This window comes from Crocodylus siamensis, chromosome 3 (assembly GCF_052110815.1).
Source record: "Crocodylus siamensis isolate JL-2025a chromosome 3, ASM5211081v1, whole genome shotgun sequence".
Lineage (NCBI taxonomy): Eukaryota > Metazoa > Chordata > Crocodylia > Crocodylidae > Crocodylus > Crocodylus siamensis.
In genome coordinates this window covers 229,041,316-229,067,812 of record NC_143397.1, presented here as the reverse complement: position 1 = coordinate 229,067,812, position 26,497 = coordinate 229,041,316, and the positions used below count along the sequence as shown (strand labels likewise).

Sequence of the window (26,497 nt, the reverse complement as noted above, 5' to 3'; positions counted from 1 at the left end):
TATAGGAGTCAGGGATTCTTACCTCAAGGATGTAAGAAGTGCCGTACTGAGTCTAATCTGAGTCCAATATCCTGTCTTGGACAGTGGCAAGAGTAAATGTTTTAGAGGAAGAGCATTGAACCAGGTGCGCGCGCATGCACGCACAGTTACTTGGCATCCACCATGCTTGGTTTACAGATGTGAGAGGAAACATCTTCGATTTTTCTGTTTCCTTGTAGCCTGGATGTTAGGAGTTTGCCTAAATTATCAATCTGGTCTGTATGGATAGACCAATAGTGTTTTCAATGGGTTTCTGAAAACATGCAAGACTACACAGGTATTGGAGTCAGTCTACTGAGTGTGGGGCTAAGGAGGAAAAAACACAAAAGAGAAGAAGGGTCACAATGCAATGAACTGCTGTCCCCACTGAAGCTAATGGCAAAATTCCAACTGCCCTTAGCATCAGGATTTGAAATAGCCATTTAAAAATAGCTCTGAGTAGGAGGTCACTAGTAGATCCTATAATTTTTGTCTTCATTTGGCAAAGATTTTCTTTTTATGTTCATTGTTGCATGCTTATTACCTCTTATACTTTTTTCTCTATCCTCTGTTATTTCCAGATATGTAACACCTTTGGGCATAGCCTAATATAATGCACACACAAGCATTCATAATTTCTTTATGTGTTTTGCTTGCTTTGCCCCAACAAATCCAGTTGTAGAAAGAACAATAAACATAAATCCTACCCTTTGAAAAGAAGAGTAGGGAATCATGCTGATTGGGCCAGACTTCTCATGCTGAGATATTCAGCCTCTGAAGATCTCATTTTGTACTCTGCAGGGCTGGAACGTGCATCTCTCAGGCCAGTGTGGCTTTTTGGTGGCTGGAATGCTGTCTGCAGTTCAGTTGCACCCCTACTTGAAAGTATACTTGCACTTGGGAACCACTGAGTACAGATCTAGAGCACTTCCTTTAAGCTTTCCCCAGTAACCTCCTTAGTACAAGCCAGCCCAGAGCCCGCTCTTAAGGTATACAAGTTAAACATCCCTTCTTTAAACACAAAGCTTTGCCAAGAGGCTGGAGCAGCTCAGAGGGGCTTGTACTGCCACTGGAATTTGGGAGGGTTTGCTCGTAAGAGAACTCATTAATGTACCTGTGCCGCACATCGATAAAGTCTTTTCATTTCACATCCAGCACCTGAAGCATAACCTTCTCTGTGTCAGAACATTTTTTTCTTTTCAGAGCAGGTAGATTAATGACCTTGTATTTCTGAAAACTACAGTCTCTGGTTTAAATCCAACTTCCAGCTGGTGCCTATCAAGCAGATACAGATCTCTGAGGGTGCAGAGTCATTTCAGATAAGACTAATGACTAATCCAAAGTACTTTACCTGCCGTGTAGATTCAAATATCTACAGTTCCAAGCAATAATTGGTCCTAGAATTCTCTTCTTTCAGACACTGAGTAAAATCAGCAATATAAGCTGTGTTTCAAGGTATATCAAGTGAAACCAGTTATCAGAACAAAAAGCAAGGTCTAAAAAGCATTTTAATGCTCCTTCATTCTAGTCTCAACTGGGTGAGGGCAAAAGAACTATCCTTGTCTTGAATTCCAGGGTAGTTGTAACAATTCACAAAACATTTTAACTGTGATGTAATGAACTCTTGGTCTTATGGCTGAATATATGAGACTACAATATGGAGAGTTATTATTACAAGCCTGACTGCAGTTATGATTGGTGTCTTGGAATATATAGGTGCAAATAACAAAAAGCTAATGAATTCAAGCCAGTAAGTCGTGTTTTATTTGCTTTCCTTTTCTTCTCCCTTCCAAAGTTGGCTGAAATACAAGTTCCACTGCAAATGCAATGACCAGCAAACATGGATGCCATCACAAATAGCATCTTGCCAAGAACAAACACTCCACGGACTAACTACAAAACTTCCCCTAGCAACTGCAAGGTATTCTGGACACTAAACTGCAAAAAGTTTGGAGCTGTTGTCTAAACAGGATATATGGATCTTTTGGGTCTGGAGACTATGGAATTGACATAAAACTTAGAATTTCAGTAACTTCTGAAATAAATAAGCAATGAGCGGTTCTGCTGTCACTTTGTTGCACTTTGTTCATAACATCAAGACCTCTGCAACACAAATACTATGAAAGTACAGGTGCACAAAATAAAAGAATAAGACGAAACTGCTTCTTGTTCATCATTTCAAAAACAGCGTCTAATACAGGCATCATTTGAAACATTATTTTGAAGAGAAGACCTTGCAGGTTGATGACAGAACTTAACATTTTATACAGTGCCTACCTTTGTCAGTCTTACTGAAAGAAGTGAAATTTATTTCTTAGTTAAATAACCCCTTAGCATAACATGTTATCTACTAATCGAAGACAACATCAATAATAAGGTGTTACATGTAAGAAAGAAAAATATCAAGCATTCTAATATCTAATAGGAAATAACTAGCTTGCCTGTACCACTGCCCAGAAGGATCTGGGGGGTTATATACAGACAACATAAAAAAGCATTGCCAGGGTCTTAGGAAAAACGTCCTAACTCTAAAAGCAGAAGGACAATGGAACAAGCAGCCTATGGAAATTGTGTAATCTTCTTCATACGAAGTTTTCCAAAGGTGGTTGGAAAGGTATCTTTTTGAGGTGGATAAAACAGCAAATCCTGTATCTGCCCTGGGGTGGGACTCAATGACTTCCAAATTGCCTTCCAGTCCTGTAATCCTTCATTTTACAAAAAAAGTTACTATAATTAGCTGTTCTATTTGTAAGAATTCATAATCTCTCTCAAAGTGGATGAGATACCAAATTACAAAACTATGAAAGGCATTTTCTAATATCCAGACAAGGCATTGAGCTAATTTTATGAAGTAGTATTTATAAACATTCATTTGAATAGAAAACTAATCAATTTGACAGCATTTGTAACTACTTTACAGTCACTACTTTAAGGAACATTTATACATAGGCAAATATTTTGTTTACATGTGTCAGTATTAAAGATCAAAATATTCATGCTAATATGTTTCGTAAGTATTTGCAAGGCCAATTTGTAAGGTCAACAGTTTGGAAAACCTACCCTGGCCACAAAACAGATCACTTGTAACAAATCCAATGTAGTAGATTTATTAAGATGTGAAGGAACAGTAATAAACAGTAGATCATTTATAAGCAATCAATAAAATGGAAGCACTGAATAATTTCAAATAAACTAAACTGGCTGCTCCGTGGATAATTCAGAATGCCTACAGCTGTCAAACTGTCAATTCAGTTAATAGTTATACAACTGCTGTCTGTAAGGTAGTGCTCCTTACATGCCCATTTTAAGGACCCTAGCTGCCAATTCCATGACGCTACTGAACTATAATGTTAACATACTGGGATTTAGTATACCATGCAGCTCAGGTGCATGAATTAAAAGTTTACTACATTACCACAGAAATAAATTTTGAGAGACTGAATCCTTATAACAACATGGGAAGTTATGTGTAAGATGTCTAAACAATTTGAAAGTCTTTCTGTGTCTGACACTTGGAACTTGTGTGGTTTTTACTTGTGATGGTCCTAAACTCCACACTGCAAACTGAAACTTCACAGCACAGGCTTGATTTAAAAAGGGATCTAGAACCTGAGCGGTGTTTCAGGTGAAATGAACATGCTTCAGTATTTTAATACTACACGCACAGTAACTAAACTTTGTTTCAGCTATAAAATGTATTGGAAACTGAATATATTTTCTAAATATAAATCTGTGAGCGGAAGAGGTTTTATCTTTATACAGAATGGTTTCAATTTTGATTGCTGCTTAAATTAATTCAGTCTATAGTACAGCTTCACAACTCTTTTAGAGCTCAAGATAAAACCAAATTATTTGAGAATGTATCAAAAATAAAGGAGTTTTAAAACTCTAGATGGCGCACTCCTACAAAAGACAGCTATTCATGACCAAGCCTTCAGGTTTTTTGGTTTAAAAAAATTAGTAATTTCACTCCTTGATTCCCAGATGATACAACCTACCTATAATCAATATATAGACATTTTAAAACCACATTTTAAAAGGACTGATCTGTAATGTATTTAATGCATAATTTACTTAATTTATTTCAATGTTAAAATTCATTGAATATACATTAGTAAATAGTTATAATAAATTTCAACTATTTCAGTTATTTAAAGCAGATTACACAAACAAGGCAACTATTTTTACTTTAGTAAACTGGAAGAGTGAAATAATTTTTCTTTGGAACTGATTAGAATAAGATCATAGTTAAGTACAGAATATTTTTGGGAACATGAGGACTACTTTCTAATCCTTCTATCATTAACAATGAAAATCCATTCCTAACATTGAAAAAAAAATCACTTTTATACTTTCTAACTATGCTGAGAATATTAAAAAATTACAATACATGACCAATTCAAAGGAAACTCATTAAAAATAAAATCACATATAGCACTGGCGTTACATTTAAAAAAGTCTATGGTAGAAAATGTATTTGCCATTTTTTCAACTTTTTAACCAAAATTTTCTATCATGTTTTGTTCCAACAACTCAATGTAGAATTAACTCATGATTTTTGTTTTGGTTCTGTGGTCAACCAAACAAGGGGACATGGGTTTACTCTGTCCCTTGTAACGTACCCCACAGAATGTATGTATGTAGCAGGGTTGAATTACAACAATGTGGGACTCTAAACAGACCCCCAAGTCATGGCACCACTCTCCTGTATATGACAGCATGTTACAGAGCTCAGATGAAAGGTGCAGTTCACACCTTCTGGAGCTGTTGGTTCAAACAGACTTGGGCAAACTGCAGTAAAACTTGGGTCATGTTGCTTTGAATCCACAAGAGACAGAAACTTTTTTTTTTTTTTTTAAATGAAAATAGATTATGATCTCATTGCATGATCCCAGTAATTTAAGGATCCCAGAAAGGGGTTTATAGTGCATATACTTAATCTAGCAATGTCTATATTAAATGAAATTTAAAATATGAAACTATTATTCATTATTTTTAAGTTCAACATAAAGTCTGTGTTGGACTATTTCCAACTGGAATTTTTGTTGGCTGATTTACTTTTGTTCTGCAGATCAACTGCTGAAATTCCAGTTGAAGATATTATGTCTGAATGACTAAATTGGCATAGTTTTTTTAATTAAAAACACTGGGAATTAGCAGAAACAGAATTAATGATGTATAAACTATGTGTTACAGCATTTCCTTGAATACAAAACTAGTGCAGATTAGCACACTTGTTTTACTGAGACAATTTTAAATACATGCAGCAGAACATACATTCTTTCCATAATGTCCCTAATTGTACAGATAAAAAGGATGCGTGCAGATGTACCAAGAGATGGCTGAAAGGACAAGTAGACATTAGCCCACAAAGACCCCAGCACACCATTTAAGAACATCTCTGTACCAGCTAAAGCTAAGTCCATACATATATTGCTTCCATTTCCAGATTGCCATGTTAAAAATGCTCTAACACAAAACTTGTACATCAACTTTTATTCACCCATAAACTGTGTTGTGCTGAGGCACCATTATGGTTCATGTCTGTCTGTTTGGTAAATATTACCGAGTCAAATTTGATTATGTTCTTTTGTTTTAATTAAAGAAGTACAATACATTACATAAAATTATCTACATGTAAAACTGAAGCTGCCATAGGTTGTCCCAATAAATAACCAAACTTATTCATCATTTAGGAATTTTATTTCTACACCTGGTTATGACTTAAAATCATTACCGTAACATAAAGGAGCTAAAGGAGTTGCTGTGCAATAAATGTAATTTCTTTGTCTTTGAGAGATAAAGTATTAATTTCTGTGGGATTTCACCATCTTCTTCATTGAATTAATAAATAAGCAATTTCATTTTTATAAACCATATGATTTAAGACAGTCACATAAACTAATTAAAATGGAACTGCTTTTAACAGCACTGGGTGCTTAAGTAACTCAGAAGACATAAAAGGCTGAACACAGAGTTGTGAAATTCAACGTTATAACTCCATAACAACCTATGATTGAGTGATCTGCAGGGCTTCCAACATGTCTTCCACTGCCTTCAAAGAGTATTTAGTCTCCTTTTTACTGCGACCTGCAACCTAAGGAAAAGAATTAAATAGATTTATAACAAACATGTCATAGACATTTACTACACAATGCTGAGCAATGGTCCTGTGCAAACTGCAGTTCTGAATTTTAATAGAAACAAAACTAATCGTTAAAAATGCACCATCTATTTACTGTAAATATAAAATATACAATGCATGCTAATTTTTAATTATATCAACTGTTTCTGCCTCAGTTACAATCTATAGAAGCTATCGTTATCTTGTCATGCACATTAGAATTAATTCTAAATTTGGATTTTTTTAGACCAATCTCTGTACTCTGATATTGCAGTTAGTAATTACTTAGAATGTAAGAGCTCGTCCTCCTGCTCAGTGCAAAGGATTATGACGTCACTGGGATAACGGAGACCTGGTGGGACTCCACCCATGACTGGACCACGGGTATAGAGGGCTATACCCTGTACAGGAGGGATCATGTTGACAAAAGTGTAGTTCTCTATGTGAAGGAAAGCTACATGTCCCTGCAAGCTGATGTTGGCGACCAGCATGGACAGCTAGAGACCCTCTGAGTAAAAATTCGTGGGGAAAAATGGCACAGGGGACACAACGGTGGGAGTCTACTACAGACCTCCCACTCAAAATCCTGAACTTGACCAGGAGTTCGCCTGGGAACTGACTGAGGCCGCTTGCTCCAGGACCTTGGTTGTCATGGGTGACTTCAATTACCCGGACATCTTGTGGGAAGATCACTCAGCTAAATCCGAGCGGTTGCAAAGCTTTCTCTCGTGCGTGGATGACCTCTACCTGACTCAAGAAGTCTATGGGCCAACGAGAGGCAAAGCGCTGCTGGACTTGGTACTGGCTATGGGGGACGACCTAATCGGCGACCTAGTGATCGATGGGAAGCTGGGTGACAGCGACCACGAGCTGATCACCTTCACCATCCGCCGTAAAGCTGGCAAGGCAGTCAGCAACACAGAAGTCCTTGACTTCAGAAAAGCCAACTTTGACAAGCTCAAGAGGCTTGTCGGTCAGGCCCTCAGGGACCATGACCCCAGGGAGATGGGAGTTCAAGAAGAGTGGTTGCTTCTCAAGGAAGCGATCCTCAATGCACAAGCTAAATCTATTCCAACACGGAGGAAAGGCAGCAAGAAGGCACAGCAGCCCTCCTGGCTCTCCAGGAACCTAGCGGACCTACTGTGGCTAAAAAGGAAAGCCTACAAAGGATGGAGGACGGGATTCACCTCCAAGGAGAATTATTCTGCGCTGGTCCGGTCCTGCAGGGAGCAAACCAGGAAAGCCAAGGCTGCAACTGAACTCCAACTACCTTCAAGCATCAAGGACAACAAAAAGTCCTTTTTCAGATATGTGGGGAGCCGGAGGAAAAGCAAGGGCAATGTTGGACCCCTGCTAAACCAGATGGGGCAACTGACAACTGACGCCCAGGAAAAAGCCAACCTATTAAATAGGTACTTTGTGTCAGTCTTTCGTCAGTCCCATGGGACGCCCATGCCTGCTATGGGACAGGGAGATCCGGGTGATGGGGATCCCCTACCCTCCATAAATGCTGACCTCGTGAAGGAACACCTAGAGAAGCTGGATACCTTCAAGTCAGCCAGCCCTGACAACCTGCACCCCAGGGTACTCAAGGAGCTGGCGAGCGTCATAGCCCAGCCCCTGGCACGGATCTTTGAAAACTCCTGGCGCTCTGGTGTAGTGCCCGAAGACTGGAAGAAGGCCAATATGGTGCCGATCTTCAAAAAAGGGAGGAGAGTGGATCCAGCTAACTACAGGCCTATTAGCCTGACTTCTATCCTGGGGAAGATCTTAGAAAAGTTTATTAAGGAGGCCATCCTTGAGGGACTGGCCCAGGCTAACACTCTAAGGGACAGCCAGCACGGGTTTGTTGTGGGTAGGTCTTGTTTGACCGATCTCATTTCCTTCTATGACCAGGTGACCTATCACCTGGACGAGGGAGAAGAGATTGATGTCATATATCTTGACTTCAAAAAAGCTTTTGATCTGGTATCCCATGATCACCTCTTGGCCAAACTGCCCAGTTGTGGCCTTGGCTCCACCATGATCCGCTGGCTGGGAAACTGGCTCCGTGGTTGGACCCAGAGGGTTGTAATTGATGGCAGTCACTCATCGTGGTGCCCTGTGACCAGTGGGGTCCCTCAAGGCTCTGTCCTGGGACCCATCCGGTTCAACATCTTCATTAATGATGTGGACATTGGAGTGAGGAGTGAACTGGCCAAGTTTGCCGATGACACCAAACTTTGGGGCAAAGCATCCACGCCAGAAGATAGGTGGGTGATCCAGGCTGACCTGGACAAGCTCAGCAAATGGGCAGACGAGAACCTGATGGTGTTTAACACCGAAAAATGCAATGTACTCCACCTTGGGAGGAAAAACCTGCAGCACCCTTATAGGCTCGGCAGTGCTACGTTGGATAGCACTACAGAAGAAAGAGACTTGGGGGTCATCATTGACCACAAGATGAACATGAGCCTGCAATGCGATGCTGCGGCTAGTAAAGCGACAAAAATGCTGGCTTGCATCCATAGATGCTTCTCAAGCAAATCCCGGGACGTCATTCTCCCCTTGTACTCGGCCTTGGTGAGGCCGCAGCTGGAGTTCTGCGTCCAGTTTTGGGCTCCACAATTCAAAAAGGATGTGGAAAAGCTTGAGAGAGTCCAGAGAAGAGCCATGCGCATGATCAGAGGTCAGGAAAACAGACCCTACGATGACAGGCTGAGAGCTATGGGGCTCTTTAGCCTGGAAAAGCGTAGGCTCAGGGGTGATCTGATGGCCACCTGTAAGTTTATCAGGGGTGACCACCAGGATCTGGGGGAACATTTGTTCACCAGAGCACCCCAAGGGATGACGAGGTCGAATGGTCACAAACTCCTGCAAGACCGTTTCAGGCTGGACATAAGGAAGAATTTCTTTACTGTCCGAGCCCCCAAGGTCTGGAACAGTCTGCCAGCGGAGGTTGTTCAAGCACCTACACTGAACACCTTCAAGAGTAAATTGGATGCTTATCTTGCTGGGATCCTATGACCCCAGCTGACTTCCTGCCCTTTGGGCAGGGGGCTGGACTCGATGATCTCCCGAGGTCCCTTCCAGCCCTAATGTCTATGAAATCTATGAAACTGCCACTTACTGGGTCAGACCATAGGTCCCTTTAGCCCAGTATCCTATGTCATAGTGGCAGAGAGGGGATGCTGAAAGGGAGAGTAAACTGGATATTTACTCTGTTACTCTGGATATTTACTGGATATTTCCACTGTTCTTCTCACTTGTAGCCAAAAAAATAAATTCCTTTCAGCACTGTCTGCTCTATAATTTGAAATGTTGGGTTTTTTTTAAAAAAACCCTGTTCTGTTGTATATTTGATTAATATTAGATCATATCCATATTTTTATGGTGGTAGAAGGTATACATTATATAAATATTAATAAAACTTCATTACAGTTACAGCAAAGGACTGGAATACTTTACTTAAACTACTAAAAAGCAATGCAGTCATCCTATGATTGCATTTCATGGTTCAACAACGTGATAGTGAGTAATGAAGTTTTATTTGATTATAGTCTACTATTACAACTGTAATTCCAATTTGAAATTAAATCTATATTAGTAATGAAGGAAGATAGAGCTTGGCAAATATTATCTTTGTGTAATGTAGCTTTTGAAGTCCCTACAATATGTAAAGCTTGGCTGGGAGGTGGGGGTAAAGGACTGTTGACTACCCCATGCTGATCTCAAAATGAGTTTTCTAACTGTACTGACAATTCACATCACTCCGCCTGATTTAACACGGTAGATTTATTGGCTAGGCTGGTGTTTTAAGCAAATGAATCCTCTCCACATTTTAAAATACCTACACTAAACCTTTTTGGTCCTGACTGTAATTTTCTGTTATGAACAGTTTATTCTCTGACTAAATGTTAACATCTAACCACTGAATAAATTTTCAATGTAATGGGGGTTTTTTCCCCCCCAAAAAGCACGATGACTTGCATAGTTAGTCCCTGATTTATTATGTGTTCCTTCTCTCTTGTAATTAACTTAATTTAGCAAACTTCTCATGACCTGTTGAGAAAGATTAAGTAATCAGGCTCAGGTAATATCACAGCAGCAACAATCTGCAGGAGATGTTACCCTGCTCTTGACCCCCTTGGCTACAGTTGAAAATTAGGATTCCCTTAGTTCCTAACAGCTAACTTTGTGTTGTTAAAAAAAATCTAGACTGGGTAAAGTAAATAAAAAGCCATTTAAAATTAAATATCTGGACTTACAATACACGGTTATGATAACAAAACCTTTACTTTATCCCTGAATTATAAAATTCCACAGTTTTATAGCATGAGAATTCTGGAACTAATATACCATTGAATTTTGACTCTGAGTAGCTGTAAATCCACCTCTTAACTGACCACACTGATAAAAAAAACTTTAGAGGAACAACAAACTGCTTAATGCCCTCAGCTGACAGAGTAATCTTTTGCCTGGATTTCAACCAAATAGAAAGTCTTTTTTTCTACACCTTTTTCTCTATCACACAGAACAAGAAGAGCCCTAATTAGATGCTTGGGGAGGTCCAATTTCTTAAGAAACAGCTTTGATTAAAAAGGAGAAAAGAAAGCCACCAAACCTAAGCACATGTGTTACAGTTCCCAAGATGCACGCAATAAAAATTCAGAAGCTTGAATGCACTACTGTCAAAAATGCAATACTACATATGAGGAAAAAAAGTGTGTATGGGGGGGTAGAAGAGGGATGGAGAATTTAAAAACAAACAGAATTTGAGTTATTCTTTTTCTGCCTTAGGAACATCAAGAACAAACCTGACATCACTTTAAGAAACGTTACTTGTTAATTTCAAGAGTGGCTACCTTAATGATACTGACATATACTTTAAGTTTGAACAAATAAAACCAAACTGCATCATAACAAACTCAGAAATCTAATTACTTCCAATTTTCCTTGACAACCAATTATTTTGCCTATTTTGCCATTATACTGCAATTCAACTGACTGAACCGGAATCCTTTTTTTTTTCTTTTTTTTTTTAATCATCATTTAATTTTCTCTTTCCCAAATGGTTTGTAACAGAATCACCTCTCCAATCATAAACAAAGTCTAGATCACTAACACTGAAGAATTTAGCAGCGTACCCAAGAAGCATTTATCTGGAAAATTACCATGAGTTGGATTGCATTAAAGATTTTTGAGAGCGTTAATCAAACTTGTCTGCCTCTGCTAAAATGCTGCCACCAGAAGACATGCTAAACTAATTATCTAATTGAGGAGCACTAGGTAGGCATATTTTCTTTTGATGTTAAGTGAAAAAAGTAGCAGTTCTTAGTCATCATTTCTGTGTGACTCATGCTTACAGTTATATACAAAATGTTTTTATGACTATTGATCTCCAGGTCAGAATTTACTCAAATGATGTCCAGTGACCAAGCAATGAAAAACCTAGGGTTAAGACATCACTGCTTTAAATGCATTTGAAATGAGAGATATGCATTTATTATTTCAATAATTAGTACTTTGATAATATCCTCCAAAAAAGGTTTTAGAGTATTTGCACAAATTATTAAACCTCTGTGAGCAATGCCCTTTTAAATCCTGGGTTAGAAACCAAGGCATTATAATCCCAACTAACCATTATACCCAAGAAACCATTGGATGCCTAGACAACTTCCTTCTTCCTTAAGCTAATATTTCTCCTAAACCACACACAGTTGGAGAACAACCTAATCATTAAGAATGGTCAAATATTTAACATTTACTTCAGTAAGAATATTTATCAAACCCCCCGATATTCGTTACCTGTATTGAAGAATTAACTGAAACCAGCTACAAAGTACCTATCATACCATAAAAAGGTCAAACCAGCTATAGAGTTAGACTCAGAAAATGTGTACTGACTTTACAGATGGCTGCACATGTAACAGGGTCTCCCCTGAGACTATGAACCCAGTCTGCTGACTGGATTCCCAGCTGCAGGGCTGTACCATGCCCAGCTGGGGCACTGCTGGGTCCCATGTCCACAGCTGTGGGACTCTGGATCTCCACAGCTGCAAGGCATGACCGTGATCTCCCAGATGTGGAGGTTCTCCCTCTTTCAACCCCCTCCCACAGTAACTTGAAAGTATAGACTTTTCTCAGGTGTTGAGGACACCCAGTGTCTCACAGTCCGCTACACTCCCTCCCACTCTCTGAGGGAAAGGGACCCTGTGCTCTGTGGGGACCCTGCTATGGGTGCCAATGTCACCCAGCCACCGAACAGAAGTGGGTAATCCCAGGCCTGTGCAAGTGCGGAGGGGTACGGGGAGGTGGAGACAACATTCCCCCAGACTGGAACAAGCCCCAGGCATCTATACCCCACCCCTGCCCAAACCAGTCTATGCACAAGCAGGGGATAATTCCCACAGCTGGACCTGCCCCATGTCTCTATCTCCTGTCCTATGCATGCTTTCTGGGTGACCCAGAGGGGTGCACAGGGTTCAGGGAGAGGCATCGTTCTCTGACTCTGAGATTGGTTCCTGCTGCTGGAAAATTCCCCCTTACTGTCCTCCCAATCAGCCGAAAGCTCCAATCTGCCTCCTACCCTGTGACAGTTCCAGGTGTAAAAGAACACCCCCAGCTCTATGCAGACATCTGGGTCACTCAGGGGGTGACCCTGGTTGGTGCAGGGGAAAGAGAGCAGTTCTTCTCACCCTTCTAAGGTCTATAGGGTGAAAGACTCTGTGACAACTGCTGCTTTTCAGCAGCTGCCAAATACCTATTGACAGCCTGCCCAGAGGGCAGACTGTCAATCCATGCCTAAATTAGGGATTACCAAGGATAGCCAATGAAAAAACAAACAACGCAACTACAGCTGAAAATGTGGTCTTGAATTTTGACAAAACAGAGGAAGATAAAAAAAAAAGAACCATGCATAATACTGTAGGGAATGTACGTTTCAAAAACAAATTTTAAAAAAGCATCTCATGAACACCAGCCTTTCAAAAAGACTCTAAAACCTCTACACATCTTCAGTTATAACCTCCATATTCACAAGCCTCCAATCCACATTACTCAGGTACATACCCAAACTGGAATGAAAATGGGTTTTCTTTGGGATAGAACAGGGGTGGGCAAAATGTGGCCCGGGGGCTGGATGTGGCCTGCCTGACCATTCTATCCAGCCCGTGGGGCTCCTAAAAAATTTAGAAAATTAATATTCATCTGCCCTGGGCTGCCTGTCATGCAGCCCTCGATGGCTTGCCAAAACTCAGTAAATGGCCCTCTGTCCAAAATAACTGCCCACCCCTGAGATAGAAGTATGCATAACTGAAGACTGAACAGTGTTCTTAACGATACAAACAGGTCCAAGTGATATACCAAATCCATGCCAGATTCACCAGGATTTTATCTTGATTTGCACAGAACTCTGGGAAATATGGGAACAGTGAACAATTTGATATCAGTAAGTTACGTATCTAAACCAGAATCTAGCCATAAGGATCTCCTTATGAAAAGCTACAGGGACTTCAATTGGTACAAGTGACCATGGATTCACCTTTATATCCAAAAAGTGACAATCTTCAACAATATTCAAAAAAGCACATTATTTAGCAGGGGCAATGATGCAATGCTGACTCAGAGGGGAGACTGCTACATACTACAACACCAACACTATTTGCTGTAGCATTTGGATTTTCAATGTCTCTAACATAATCAAGGGAGTGGCCAAACCCTGCTGTGCTCTTGTCTGGGAGGTGGATTGGGTTGGGAGGTGGTCCCATCTAGCTGTATTCATTAAAGGTTCTCGTGGTACTTTTTACAAAAGTAAGGGTGTTCTCTCCATTTGCTGGCCAAATTCTAATTTGAGTTGCTACACTCTGTATATGTAAATTCCTCCGGAGGTTTCAGATAAATATGGTATTTCTCACTTTATGTCAAAACTGCTGAAAAATACAGCTGGAGTATACAATGTATTAAAAAGGTATGAAATAACAAAGAAGGTATGACATTTGTTTTAGGTATATTTTAATTGTGCTAATGTGATCTGTTCTGAAAAGCATCAACTAAGAAAGGGACAAAGTTCCAACAAAACTTCATAAAATTATTGTAATTGTAGCATAAAGTATAAAATAAACAAATACAAAGCAAAACCACAAGTCATATTCCCTGAGAAAAAATTGTGTTGTTAAGACAGATGCATGACTATGACAATCTGCTATGGTCAACCCTATGGAAAGGAATTCCTGACTGCGAGATATTTTAAAATGGGTTGTTTTCCAGAATATGAATACATTATGCTAGTATTAGGACCATCACATCTACTAGTGTTTCAAGCTAAGCAGCTCAAGTCCTTAGAATAACTTAAAAATCTTTAAAGCTCTCTGACCTCTGCAATGTGTTTTATTTCGGTTTTCAAGAGTAATACTTCTGTGAATGTTGAGAAATACATCTTTTTAAATGTTATCCTACTTTGCTTATCTGTGATAAACCTACCACAGAATTCTGCCCTTTATGTTTCTCTGGTGTATGCTGTGATCTTTGCGATTCCTTGAGCTATCTTACTTACAGATATCTAAAGGTCTAAATTCAATGCCCATGGAAGTCAACACAGCTGTGTGCAAATCAGATGCAAAGGTTGAATAGCATTTTACCTGCTGCTTACTGTCACAAACAGCTAAAATGTACTAATTATCTATTTATGTAAGGGAGGGCTTTTCCTAAAAGTGCAGTAAGCATATAAATATGGGACAGGAGACTTCTTTTTGACTGAAATTTCTTTACCATACTTTACACAAGACTCTAACAAAAGAAGAATCTTTTAATGAGTGTTCTGTAGTCAGAAAATGTTTGGCTGGCAGTGGGAAGTGGAAACTCTCTCTAATGTACCAAGTTCTAATAGTCCAAAGAGAAATTACGCTCTTAAAATCCTTTCCTTTTTAATGAAAGCACCATTTGGGACACTGAGACAACCGCAGAGGTTAAAATGCCTGTTTTAATGCTACAAAACAGAGATGTTTTTAACACTAGATTCCTATTTGTAATCTCTGAGTTTATTCTGTGAATCACACTGGCACATCCAGAAGTGCTAATCGTGAAAGCATCCTGTGATACCCTGGGAAAAAAAAAAATCAAGGCACCCTGGTTGAGAATCGCTGTTCTAGCATATAGACTGTTCACATATGCAGTGAAGATATGCACACATCTTATCTTTCGGAAACCCATTTTATTGTAAAATGGAGATTTAAAACACATCCACGACAAAACTTTTGAATATAGGCAAAAGTACTAACCTGGTAAGCTCTATTTATTTGGTTAGCTGCCCAACTGGCATACTTTATATTGTCTTTTTTCATTTTTGCACTTGCTTTTGGATTGGAAGCAATATGACTGGCAGACTAGGATTAAAAAGAGAAAAACGATAAAATTATAAAATGAGAAACTGAAATATGTCAGATGCTTCACTTACAGTTTAACAGGATGGAACAAAAGGAGAAAAGTAAAAACTTGTGACTCACCAAACTCTTACGTGGAGCTAAGCCTGAATAATGTGGCAGAAAAGACACTTGTGAAGCCAACTGGTCCCATCCCCAGCTCAAGCCAGCAGGCCAAGGCACTTAAGGGAGCCCACCCCTGCCCCAGACCTGGTACAATCTATGGGCAAGGCAAGAGCCCCCAAGGGGACATTTGCCTGCCTGTACACAAACACCAGGAGCTTGAGGAATAAGCAGGAGGAGCTCGTCCTCCTGCTCAGTGCAAATAATTATGACATCATAGGGATAACGGAGACCTGGTGGGACTCCACCCATGACTGGACCATGGGTGTAGATGGCTATACCCTGTACAGGAGGGATCATGTAGATAAAAGGGGTGGGGGTGTAGCGCTCTATCTTAAGGAAAGCTACATGTCCCTGCAAGCTGATGTTGGCGACCACGGTGGACGATTGGAGACCCTCTGGGTTAAAATCCATGGGGAACACGGTACAGGGGACACCATGGTGAGAGTGTACTACAAACCTCCCACCCAAAATCCTGAGCTTGACCAGGAGTTTGCCCAGGAACTGGCTGAGGTCGCATGCTCCAGGACCATGGTTGTCACGGGTGACTTCAATTACCCAGACATCTCGTGGGAGGATCACTTAGCAAAATCCGAGCAGTCACAAAGCTTCCTCTCATGCGTGGATGACCTCTACCTGACTCAAGAAGTCTATGGGCCAACAAGAGGTAAAGTGCTGCTCGACCTAGTACTGGCTACTGGGGATGACCTAATCAGTGGCCTAGTGATCGATGGGAAGCTGGGTAAGAGCAACCATGAGCTGATCACCGTCACCTTCGACGTAAAGCTGGCAAGTCAGTCAGCAACACGGAAGTCCTTGACTTCAGGAAAGCGGACTTTGACAAGGTCAGGAGGCTTGTCAGTCAGGCCCTAAGGGACCATGACCCCAGGGAGAGGGGAGTTCAGGAAGAGTGGCTGCTCCTCAAGGGAACGATCCTCAATGCACAAGCTAATTCTATTCCATCTTGGAGGAACGGCAGCAAGATGGCACAGCAGCCCCCCTGACTCTCCAGGGATCTAGCAGACCTCCTGAGGCTAAAAAGAAAGGCCTACAAAGGATGGAGGATGAGATTCACCTCCAAGGAGGATTATTCTGCACTGGTCCAGTCCTGCAGAGAGCAAACCAGGAAAGCCAAGGCTGCAACTGAACTCCAACTAGCTTCGAGCATCAAGGACAATAAAAAGTCCTTTTTCAGATATGTGGGGAGCCAGACGAAAAGCAAGGGCAACACTGGACCCCTGCTTAACCAGATGGGACAACTGATGCCAGGGAAAAAGCCAACCTATTAAATGGGTACTTTGCGTTGGTCTTTCATCAGTCCCATGGGACGCCCACGTCTGCTATGGGAAGGGAGGTCTGGGTGATGGGGTCCCCTACCCTCCATAAATGCTGACCTCATGAAGGAACACCTTGAGAAGCTGGATACCTTCAAGTCAGCTGGCCCTGAAAGTCTACACCCCAGGGTACTCAAAGAGCTGGCAAGCTTCATAGCCTAGCCTCTGGCTTGGATCTTTGAAAACTCCTGGTGCAGTGCTCGAAGACTGGAAGAAAGCCAAAGTGGTGCCTATCTTCAAGAAAGGGAGGCAAGTGGATCCGGCTAACTATAGGCCTATCAGTCTGACTTCCATCCCGGGGAAGATCTTAGAAAAGTTTATTAAAGAGGCCATCCTTAATGGACTGGCTGACGCCAACATCCTAAGGGATAGCCAGCATGGGTTTGTTGCGGATAGGTCTTGCTTGACCAATCTCATTTCCTTCTATGACCAGGTGACCTATCACCTAGACAAGGGAGAAGAGATTGATGTCATATATCTTGACTTCAAAAAAAGCCTTCGATCTGGTATCCTACGATCACCTCTTGGCGAAATTGGCCACAACCCGCTGGGAAATTGGCTCTGTGGTCAGACCCAGAGGGTAGTAATTGATGGCAGTCACTCATCATGGTGTCCTGTAACCAGTGGGGTCCCCCAAGGCTCTGTCCTTGGATCCATATTATTCAACATCTTCACTAATGATGTGGACATTGGAGTCAGAAGCGGACTGGCCGAGTTCGCTGATGACACCAAACTTTGGGGCAAAGCATCCACACCAGAAGACAGGCGGGTGATCCAGGCTGACCTGGACAGGTTCAGAAAATGGGCAGACGAGAACCTGATGGTGTTTAACACCGAAAAATGCAAGGTTCTCCACCTTGGGAAGAAAAATCTGCAGCATCCTTATAGGCTTGGCAGTGCTATGCTGGCTAGCACTAAGGAAGAAAGGGACTTGGGGGTCATCATTGACCACAAGATGAACATGACCCTACAGTGCGATGTAAAGCAACCAAAATGCTGGCTTGCATCCATAGATGCTTCTCAAGCAAATCCCGGGAAATCATTCTCCCCTGTACTTGGCCTTGGTGTGGCCACAGCTGGAGTACTGTGTCCAGTTTTGGGCTCCACAATTCAAAAAAGATGTGGAGAAGCTTGAGAGAGTCCAGAAGAGAGCCACGCGCATTATCAGAGGTCAGGAAAATAGACCTTACAACAACAGGCTGAGAGCCATGGGGCTCTTTAGCCTGAAAAGGCGTAGGCTTAGGGGTGACCTGATGGTCACCTATAAGTTTATCATGGTGACCACCAGTATCTGGGGGAACGTTTGTTCACCAGAGTGCCCCAAGGGACGACAAGGTTGAACAGTCATAAACTACTACAAGACCGTTTCAGGCTATTTTTGTTTTTATACTGAAGTACATACACATGGTTAACTTAAGGATAAGAGACAATTACAATAATCAACATAGTGGCCAAAATGCATATACTAAGATTAACGCCATTAATGAGACAAAATGTCAAAAATATATACACATTATAAGATAAGGTTAAATAAAAATTCTAACAACATAGTTCATTTTATCCAGTAAATTCTTTTAATACTGCTTTTCATAAGCTGAATTGCTTAAAGTATCAGGAAATGTTAGTATAGGTGAATGAACTCTGTTCTACCCTTGGAAGAGCTGCCCAAAATCAGGCTGCTCAGAAATTTCATTTGTCTGTACTGGAAGTGGGGCAAAGGTATTGCACAACACATCTACTACAATTTAATACCCTATCAAACAAAGAAACAACAACAACAAAAAAATCAACACAACATTACAGTTTACTAACTAAATCTCAAAATGCTTTACAAACAAGGTTAAAGTATTATTATCCCCATCTAACATATGGAAAAATAAGGGCACAGAAAGCTAATGTAAATATTTTACAGCAAATCAGTACTAGAGCCAAGAATGGAACCCAAGTATTCTGATTTCCTCTGATATCAATGAGAGTAGAACCAGGTCCTTAAAGTCTATGCATAATAAAATGTTCATTTCCATTTATCGGGAGTGTTGGTTGTTGCCATGTTGGTTTAAGGACGTAGGCAACCATGGTTCTTTGGGTAAATCTGATATCTTCTATTAGACCAAGTAAATAGTTGGAAAAATTGTTCTCTGCAAGCTTTCAGGTACAAACACCCTTCTTTAGGCAGAGGGAATGTCTACAGTTCCATTGTGTCCCTTCCAGGACAGCACAATACACATGTAGACTCTCCCTCTGCCTAAAGAAGGGTGTCTGTACCTGAAAGCTTGCAGAACACAATTGTTCCAACTATTTAGTTGGTTTAATAAAAGATATCACATTTACTCAAAGAACCTTGTCTGCCCATTTCCATTTAATAACTCCTATACAATTTGCTAAAACTGTTAAACTAAAACAGGATGATTACTGAATTCTTAATGATTCCCAAGGTGCTCCCTGCCCTCCCTTCCGCCTGACTTTGACTAACACAGCTAACCAAATCTCTGAGTTCCTAATGATAATGCTCAGGAACAATAAGCTATCAACTGAAACTCACCATGTATAGTCCAAATAAGGCTCTCATGTTTCTGTTGTTTAGCTTCAATGCTTGTGCAAAATACTTTCTTGATAGCTCAAGGTTTTCAAGCCCACCTTGGGTATATTTAACCTGTTAAAATTACAGACTGTTAAAATCTATTTGTTTCATTATTTTGAAATCTTGAGTACTTTATCATATCACATAGATTAAATACTTGAACTAGTTCGCTATTTTTCTGCATAAAATTTATACAAATCCCTCCTCCAACTGTTAAGACTCATCAAAATATAGAATACCATGCAAAACTAAAAAAAAGAAAGTACCATCATGAGTGTTCTGTAACATGTATAGGAGTAACCTAATATCAATTCAAAAATCAAATTTCAAGAGATTCTTACCATAACAAAAAAAGCTATAGGTATTTTAAGTGTCAGTTACTGAAAGAATAAAAGTTTACTTAGTATCTATGATTTAAATTGAAGCAAAGTCCCAGATTTGGCTGCTGCAGGCAGAGAAAGAGGCCCAGCTCCTGCTGAGCAGCAGCTGGAGATGGTGGGGAGGGTGAGGGTGGTGAGGATGGGCTGGGCCGGGCACCATTCCTTCGGCCTGGGGCTGGGATCAGCCAGGGCAGGGCAGGAGGGGAGGGCAGGGGGGGCCTGGGGCCAGAGCATGGGCACATGCATAGGGGGAGCCAGCATGACTGTCCACTGCTGACAGCCTTGCACCTCATCTCTGCAGCCACTGCCAGGGCCCAGGCTACATGTGGCTGGCAGCAGTGGGGGATCAAGGGTAGGAAGAAGACTTCTCAGCCAGGTCTAGCCTCTGCACCCAAGGGATGGAGCCTGGCTGCGGGCCTCTGCACTGTCCTACCTCACCCACTATCAGGAATCCTGGGAACCACAGGTACATGTGTGTGCGCGCGCGCACACACACACACACACGTGTGTGTGTACATACACACATGTGTGCATAGTAGCAGCACACCCAACCCCTCATTTCAGGTTCCCTTATCAATAATATGGTCACCCTATTTAAAAGCCTTCTGATCTGCGTTAATACAAATACCAATTCCCTAAATAAAACTCTTCCTTATTTACCCCCATCGTAACAGGGATTCTTATGTGGTTCTCATTATATTTGATCCTCTTTACCACCACATCTTTTAAATATATCAAAGATTGCAATTCATTAAATGAATTAATTTCCCATCATGAAGCTAACTACAGATGTAATATGAAGCAGAAGATGCATTTCAGCTATGAACCACAAAGAGATATAGACAGGGTCTGAAAATTTAACACTGATCCAATTTTTAACCCCTGCAAATAGGATTAATACAAAACACTCTCAGTAATAACTGCATCATTTGAAAATGCTTATATTTGGAAACTGGTAAAATTTTGAACCAATCTAGTTTTCTTCTCCTGCATCTAACTTTGACGCTTAGGGGAAGAAAATAAATGCAAGCAGAAGCTTGGTTTCCTTCAATAAGAAGCTGTTCACAATAGGCAGTTATTTTATTTTCAGTTACAAATTTAACAACAGTACAAGTAAAAAAAAAAAAGTCATGCATTATTACTCAATGTTTACAGTTTAGCAGATGTTTACATTCCTGTTTATCTTAAAACTGAAAAAATATTAAAAGATTATTTTTATTCAATTGACATGGAAACTGAAGCAAAACTAAGATGGCTAGTCAAACACAAGTGATTTTTCTAAAAATACTTACTTCAGCATATTGTTGACAATACAAGTGATTGTGTGGATTAGTCATCATAAGTTCCTCCAAACAGAAAGCTGCTTTTGCATAGCTAAGGAATATCAAAAAGCAGACAATGACATGAAACAAGTTGCTGCTTTGATGAATGCATAATTCTTTGCCAAAGTATTCTTTAATTTCAATTATTTTCATCCTAAAAAGGTAATTTATATTCTGTGTTTCTCAGTACCCCCTGGGATATAGAGTCATTAGTTGTTTTATTGAAAAAAACCCCTAAGAATAAAGCTCCTGTAATTCAAACAATTTTCAAAGTCCTGGAAAAGATATGAATGCTTATTAACCAGTAAACAGCATCACTGTAATAAACATTACATCCTTTGATGCTTTTTCAAAATCACTGTTTTAAAAAAAATTGCTAAAAGGCACTCAACTCAGATTAAAAGACAAGATACCACAAATGTGATATGGGGCTGAAGAAATTATCAGTTATTTGATGTTTCATACAACAAGCTATAAATTAAGGTCCAGATCCTGCAGTTAATGAAAAGTGCACTCATTTGGCATCCATCACAAAATTAAGATTTAATACCTTACATGCAAAGAATTCTGGGATCAGGCCTATCAGCTTTATTCATACACAGAACTATACTAACACCACAAAGTTAAAATTCTTTTCTTTAATTAAATTGATTTAGGAGAAACAAGAATAAGACACATTTTTATGAAGATGTGGAGACTTCATAAAATGACTGAAAATGTATTAACCGACTTGTATACAATTTCCTGTAGGAAAAAAAAATTGCATTTTAAACCAGGGATGAAACAGCTTTAGACAAACGGTTAGAACTAATAACAGTTCTAAATCAAGACAACTGGGGTTTTACTTTTACAGTACCTATAGTCATTTTTACACATGTATGCACAGCAGCACCGGGTGCTTTGAAAAGCTCCCAGCACTGCGATGCATGCAGTTGTAGAAGTGGTGAAATGCGCACGAGTACACAGAAAATGGCAGCAGTCCACTTTTGAACTAAAACGCATCAAAAGTGTTTTAGTTCAAAAACACACCACTGACATTTTCTCCGTGCTGATGCTCATTTCGCTGCTTGTATAACTGCAAACGATGCAGCACGGTGGGCGCTAGCTAACATGCAGAGCAGACTCTGTTAATCAAGTTTGCTCTAGCACGCCAGATCTCTGGTGCATCACAGCTCAAAAAAATGTGTATAAAAGTCCTATAAATGGCACATCAACAATATAATAAAAAGTATATAACCACATAATAAATATTTTAAGCAGAATGTATTTGTTAAAACAAAAATAAACTAATTGTGTTCCACAAATTAACCAAAAAATCTTGGTGCACATATTTAACATTAAATGTTATCATGGGCTAAACAGTAACAAAGCCTCTGATTTCAGTCTGAAGACAAATGGACAGTCATCTCAAAGCACTTGAGGGAGGCTCTGAAAGTGCATAAAGTCTTAAACAAATGGGTCAGGCTGCAGAAATGAAGATTCCCTACAGTTTGTAAAGTAAGGGCCACAGGCATGTATTTCTAGTAATGGAAAAGTTCCACTGCTAGAAATGTTTCCTGGGGAAGAAACAGTTCAGGCATTCAACCTCTCCCCTGTTCTTTGCACCTTTCTAAGACCCAAAGGACTGAAGTAGCAGAGCAAAGCCCACAGTCTACTCCTTGGGTAGGAGCCAAATGGAAGGTGCAACCCAGAAAACCTCACTATCTGCTTAGACTCAGGATCCTGGTGTGAGAAGTGGGATGTGAGCAATGTCCAGCAGTCTTTCCTCACTGCTCAACTCCTCCCAGAACAAGGAGGTGGTAGGCAGCTATTGCTCCCCATTCCCTACCCAAACCAGTGACCAGCATATCCCTGCTGTTGAACTCTCCCCCCTTTCCTGGTCTGCAGGACGAGTCAAGGGGTGGCAAAGGATACAGGCATTCATTCTCCAGGGAGAAACTCTCCTGAGAGTGACCTCTACTGTGTTGGAGGCAAGTTATTTTTTCTCCTGGAGCACCATTTTTGTTCTGGGAGAAACTGTGCAATCATTTGTATGCTCATCGTTTCTATTGGAAGAGCTGCAATTCTTTCTTTCAGTAGAAATATAAGCTTGTACGCAACCCAAGTACATTGAAAAGTCATTACATCAAAGCTGAAATTTGTAACTTTAATTTGAAAAGAGAAGGCTGAGCAATTATTGCCTTTGAAAATATACATTGAGCTCTTTTTCAGACAGGACTTCACACTATTTTCTTAAATAATCTTCAAGTACATGTCTCATGCAGTCAGATGCTTCAGTCAAGAGAAATTCTATACATTATTGCTAAGGGACTGATCAAAAGAGAGGAATGTCTGCAAAAAGTTGAAAATAATTTTGTAGTAGAAGATTATTTTGTAATAAAAATAATTTTACATAACTGAACATGTATGTCTGCTTCAGTACCTTATGAATTTATGTATTTACATCCTTAAGAATACTATCTATCTATACAGATATAAAGATAAAATGTACTACATAACAAACACTTTTTGACTATTTGTACTACAAGAACAGTTGTTGGCACATTTCCTAATGCAAAAAAGAAACCTGGCCATTAAAACTGTAGATCTAATTTTTTTTTTTTAAGTCAGCCATTCAGAGAGGTTTTTTCTTTCTGTGAGAACTAGGACTAGTATTTCTGGCACAATGAGAACGGTCAACTTTTCCCTGAGAATCTGATTCTTTTACTACTCTCTGGAAAGGAAGGAAGGAAACAATGTGATATAATTTAGTCTAGGCTGAAGAAGTGAGAAAGAAAAAAAAAATGACATGCCTTTGGATGGAGGTTAGAATTAATGCTGGGATATTAGAAAACTTGCACTAAGGCTTTGAGCTAATCCTCTCACACTGGGATTTCCTCCTGTCACTGCAGCAATAAAAAAAGCTAACAAAAACATTAAATATCCAATAAGAAAGTTCCTACAACATTCAGCATTCTCAACTGCACTGGGTTTTGTACCCAGGCAACCAAATACCTCTATTTCAGATGCACAATTAAAAAAACAAAACACTGATGTCTCGCAACAGAATTTTTATTGAAACTCAGAGCATTAGATATATGTAATGTCTGCAACCTTTTCTCTTCTTTCTTTTTTAAGATTAGGAGCATTTAAAATTATATCCAGTGAAGAACATTTTAATATGGAGTTCTGGCATTCCTATTCTACTTTTTTATCTCCGAGGAAAATTATTTAAATGATATTTGGTCAATAAGCAACAGAAATTTACAAAGTTTTTGGTAACTGCCTCCTATTTTTAAAACACCTTAAGTAACACGGTAGTCAGTTCAAGCTTTTAATTGTTTGATGATACTGTTTGTCATACTGGAAACAAAATTGTATACTTCATAACAAAGGCTTTCAGAAACAGTCACTATGGACTCTGACTCACAAAGACAAGATTTCAAGCTTGCACTTTTTATGTGGACTCAGTAAACAACTTACTCATGTTCATTGATGTAAAGTTCTGCAAGTTCATGCCAAGCTTCTTGGTCCCCAACAAATCTGAAGAGAAGGAGAGGGCAAATAAAGAATATGTGAGGGTATTCTGTATATGATCAGCATGGAAGCAAAGGCTCAAATCAAATGCAAATTCCATTTTAATTAAAAAGATTTATCAGAATAGCAAAACACAATCCTTATTCTTGTAAAACACTCACTGTTCCAGATACTCATTCAGCTCTCGGATGGCCTCAAGATTTTTCCCCTGGGCTTTCCGAATGGCAATCTTACGCTTTCTTGCTGCCTATGGGTTGACATTAATAGAGGATTAGCCTCTCATAATTCCCTGGGTTTTTGTAAAGAAGGCAATTTGACTGTGCAAATTATTACCTCAATACCAGTGGAATTCCAATGCAGAGCAACTGCTTCGTTGGAGTTTATAAACATACCCTATGACATCCCACTGGGAGATTTAAAAACTCCTCTTACAATCACATTATATATGCTTTACTCTGGATGCACAAACTGTATGCATCATTTCATCCAAATAAGTGACTGTCCAGATTCTGATAATTACAAAGCAGCAGGGGAACACTAATCTTTAACCAGCCCGAAGTTCCCCATCCTGTCATTCCTAAGATCTGTATTTTAGGAATAGGTGGTCCCTGAAGATTAATGAACCCCACAGTGGCATCTTGATTGCCACTATCTAAGTAAACTCTATGCAACTTCCAAATTTTTGATGTGAAGTGCTAAATATCACTTAAAATAGAATTGTATAAAAATGTACTAATTTCATAATCAAGCTCTTACCTTTTGTCAAATGAATGAATATAATTTAAAATAATCATAAAAATATTCCATTTGCTACTTTTCACCTAAATCGCTTACATAACAAGCATGCAGAATATTTCTAAAACTGTTTTCAATGAATAGATGTAAATTGTATTTCACTGCATACAATATATGGCAAAAGACTGAGAAAACATACTGCATCTTACACTGAACAAAAATTGTTATGAACCACAGGAAAGAGAGCAAACACTGTTTTCATAACTCATACTCTGAGCAGTAGATAGGCTCAGCTTTCTCAAGCATGCTTCTTAATTCTCTAAAGAAGTCTGAGGATCATGCTCTAGCAGGATGAATAAACTGCAAAAGCAAAATTTAGCTATAAAGAGAGAGAGCACTCTGGAAGTCATATAGGCTGTGACAAAACAACAAAGAAACAACCTTTTGCACAGGATTTCTCTCACTGATAAAGTATTATCAGTAGCTTAAGCAATCTTTCTCATCTTGTCATATCTGAAAATTAGACTGCACATCGTTGGGACACAGCCTGGATCATCTGTGCAGCACCTAACGTAACACAGGATACTATAAAATATTAATTACTTCATTTGATTTTAATATTTTAAAATCTAAATGTATTTTAATAAGTTCACTCACGTCCATCCATTAACCCATCTCCTTTGGAGAAGAAGGTAGACAACCCACTAATTTCTCCCCCAAGCTCTCGCTAAACTAAGTCCCAGAATGGACTCCTAAATCTTTGACCAACAAAAGTTTTAAAGGCCAATCTCCTGTGACACTACTAGGTAAGAAATATTGTGGAAAAGTCAAACTTTAAAAGTCTTGTGTTTGTATATAAGACTTTCTTCTCCAAGATGTGTATAGCTGGGTTAAGGAGGAATGTGGAATTGGTGGAAATATAAGAAAATTTAGAAGGCTGTAGGCATTCTTTAAAACTCCCTTTAC

The 26,497-nt window shown here is 39.8% G+C and overlaps 1 protein-coding gene across 1 annotated transcript in view; it reads right to left on the bottom strand.

The window, feature by feature from the left end:
* Positions 1 to 3,702: 3,702 nt before the first annotated feature.
* EMC2 (ER membrane protein complex subunit 2) overlaps positions 3,703 to 26,497 on the bottom strand; it is a 65,525-nt gene continuing 42,730 nt past the window's right edge. The window contains exons 6-11 of the mRNA XM_090040509.1: positions 24,958 to 25,043; positions 24,743 to 24,802; positions 21,251 to 21,332; positions 19,540 to 19,650; positions 15,400 to 15,504; positions 3,703 to 6,115 (exon numbers count right to left, since the gene is read on the bottom strand). Of these exons, the coding sequence (XP_089896635.1) occupies positions 6,029 to 6,115; positions 15,400 to 15,504; positions 19,540 to 19,650; positions 21,251 to 21,332; positions 24,743 to 24,802; positions 24,958 to 25,043 (531 nt within the window). The 3' untranslated portion in view covers positions 3,703 to 6,028. The remainder of the gene's footprint in view (positions 6,116 to 15,399; positions 15,505 to 19,539; positions 19,651 to 21,250; positions 21,333 to 24,742; positions 24,803 to 24,957; positions 25,044 to 26,497) is intronic.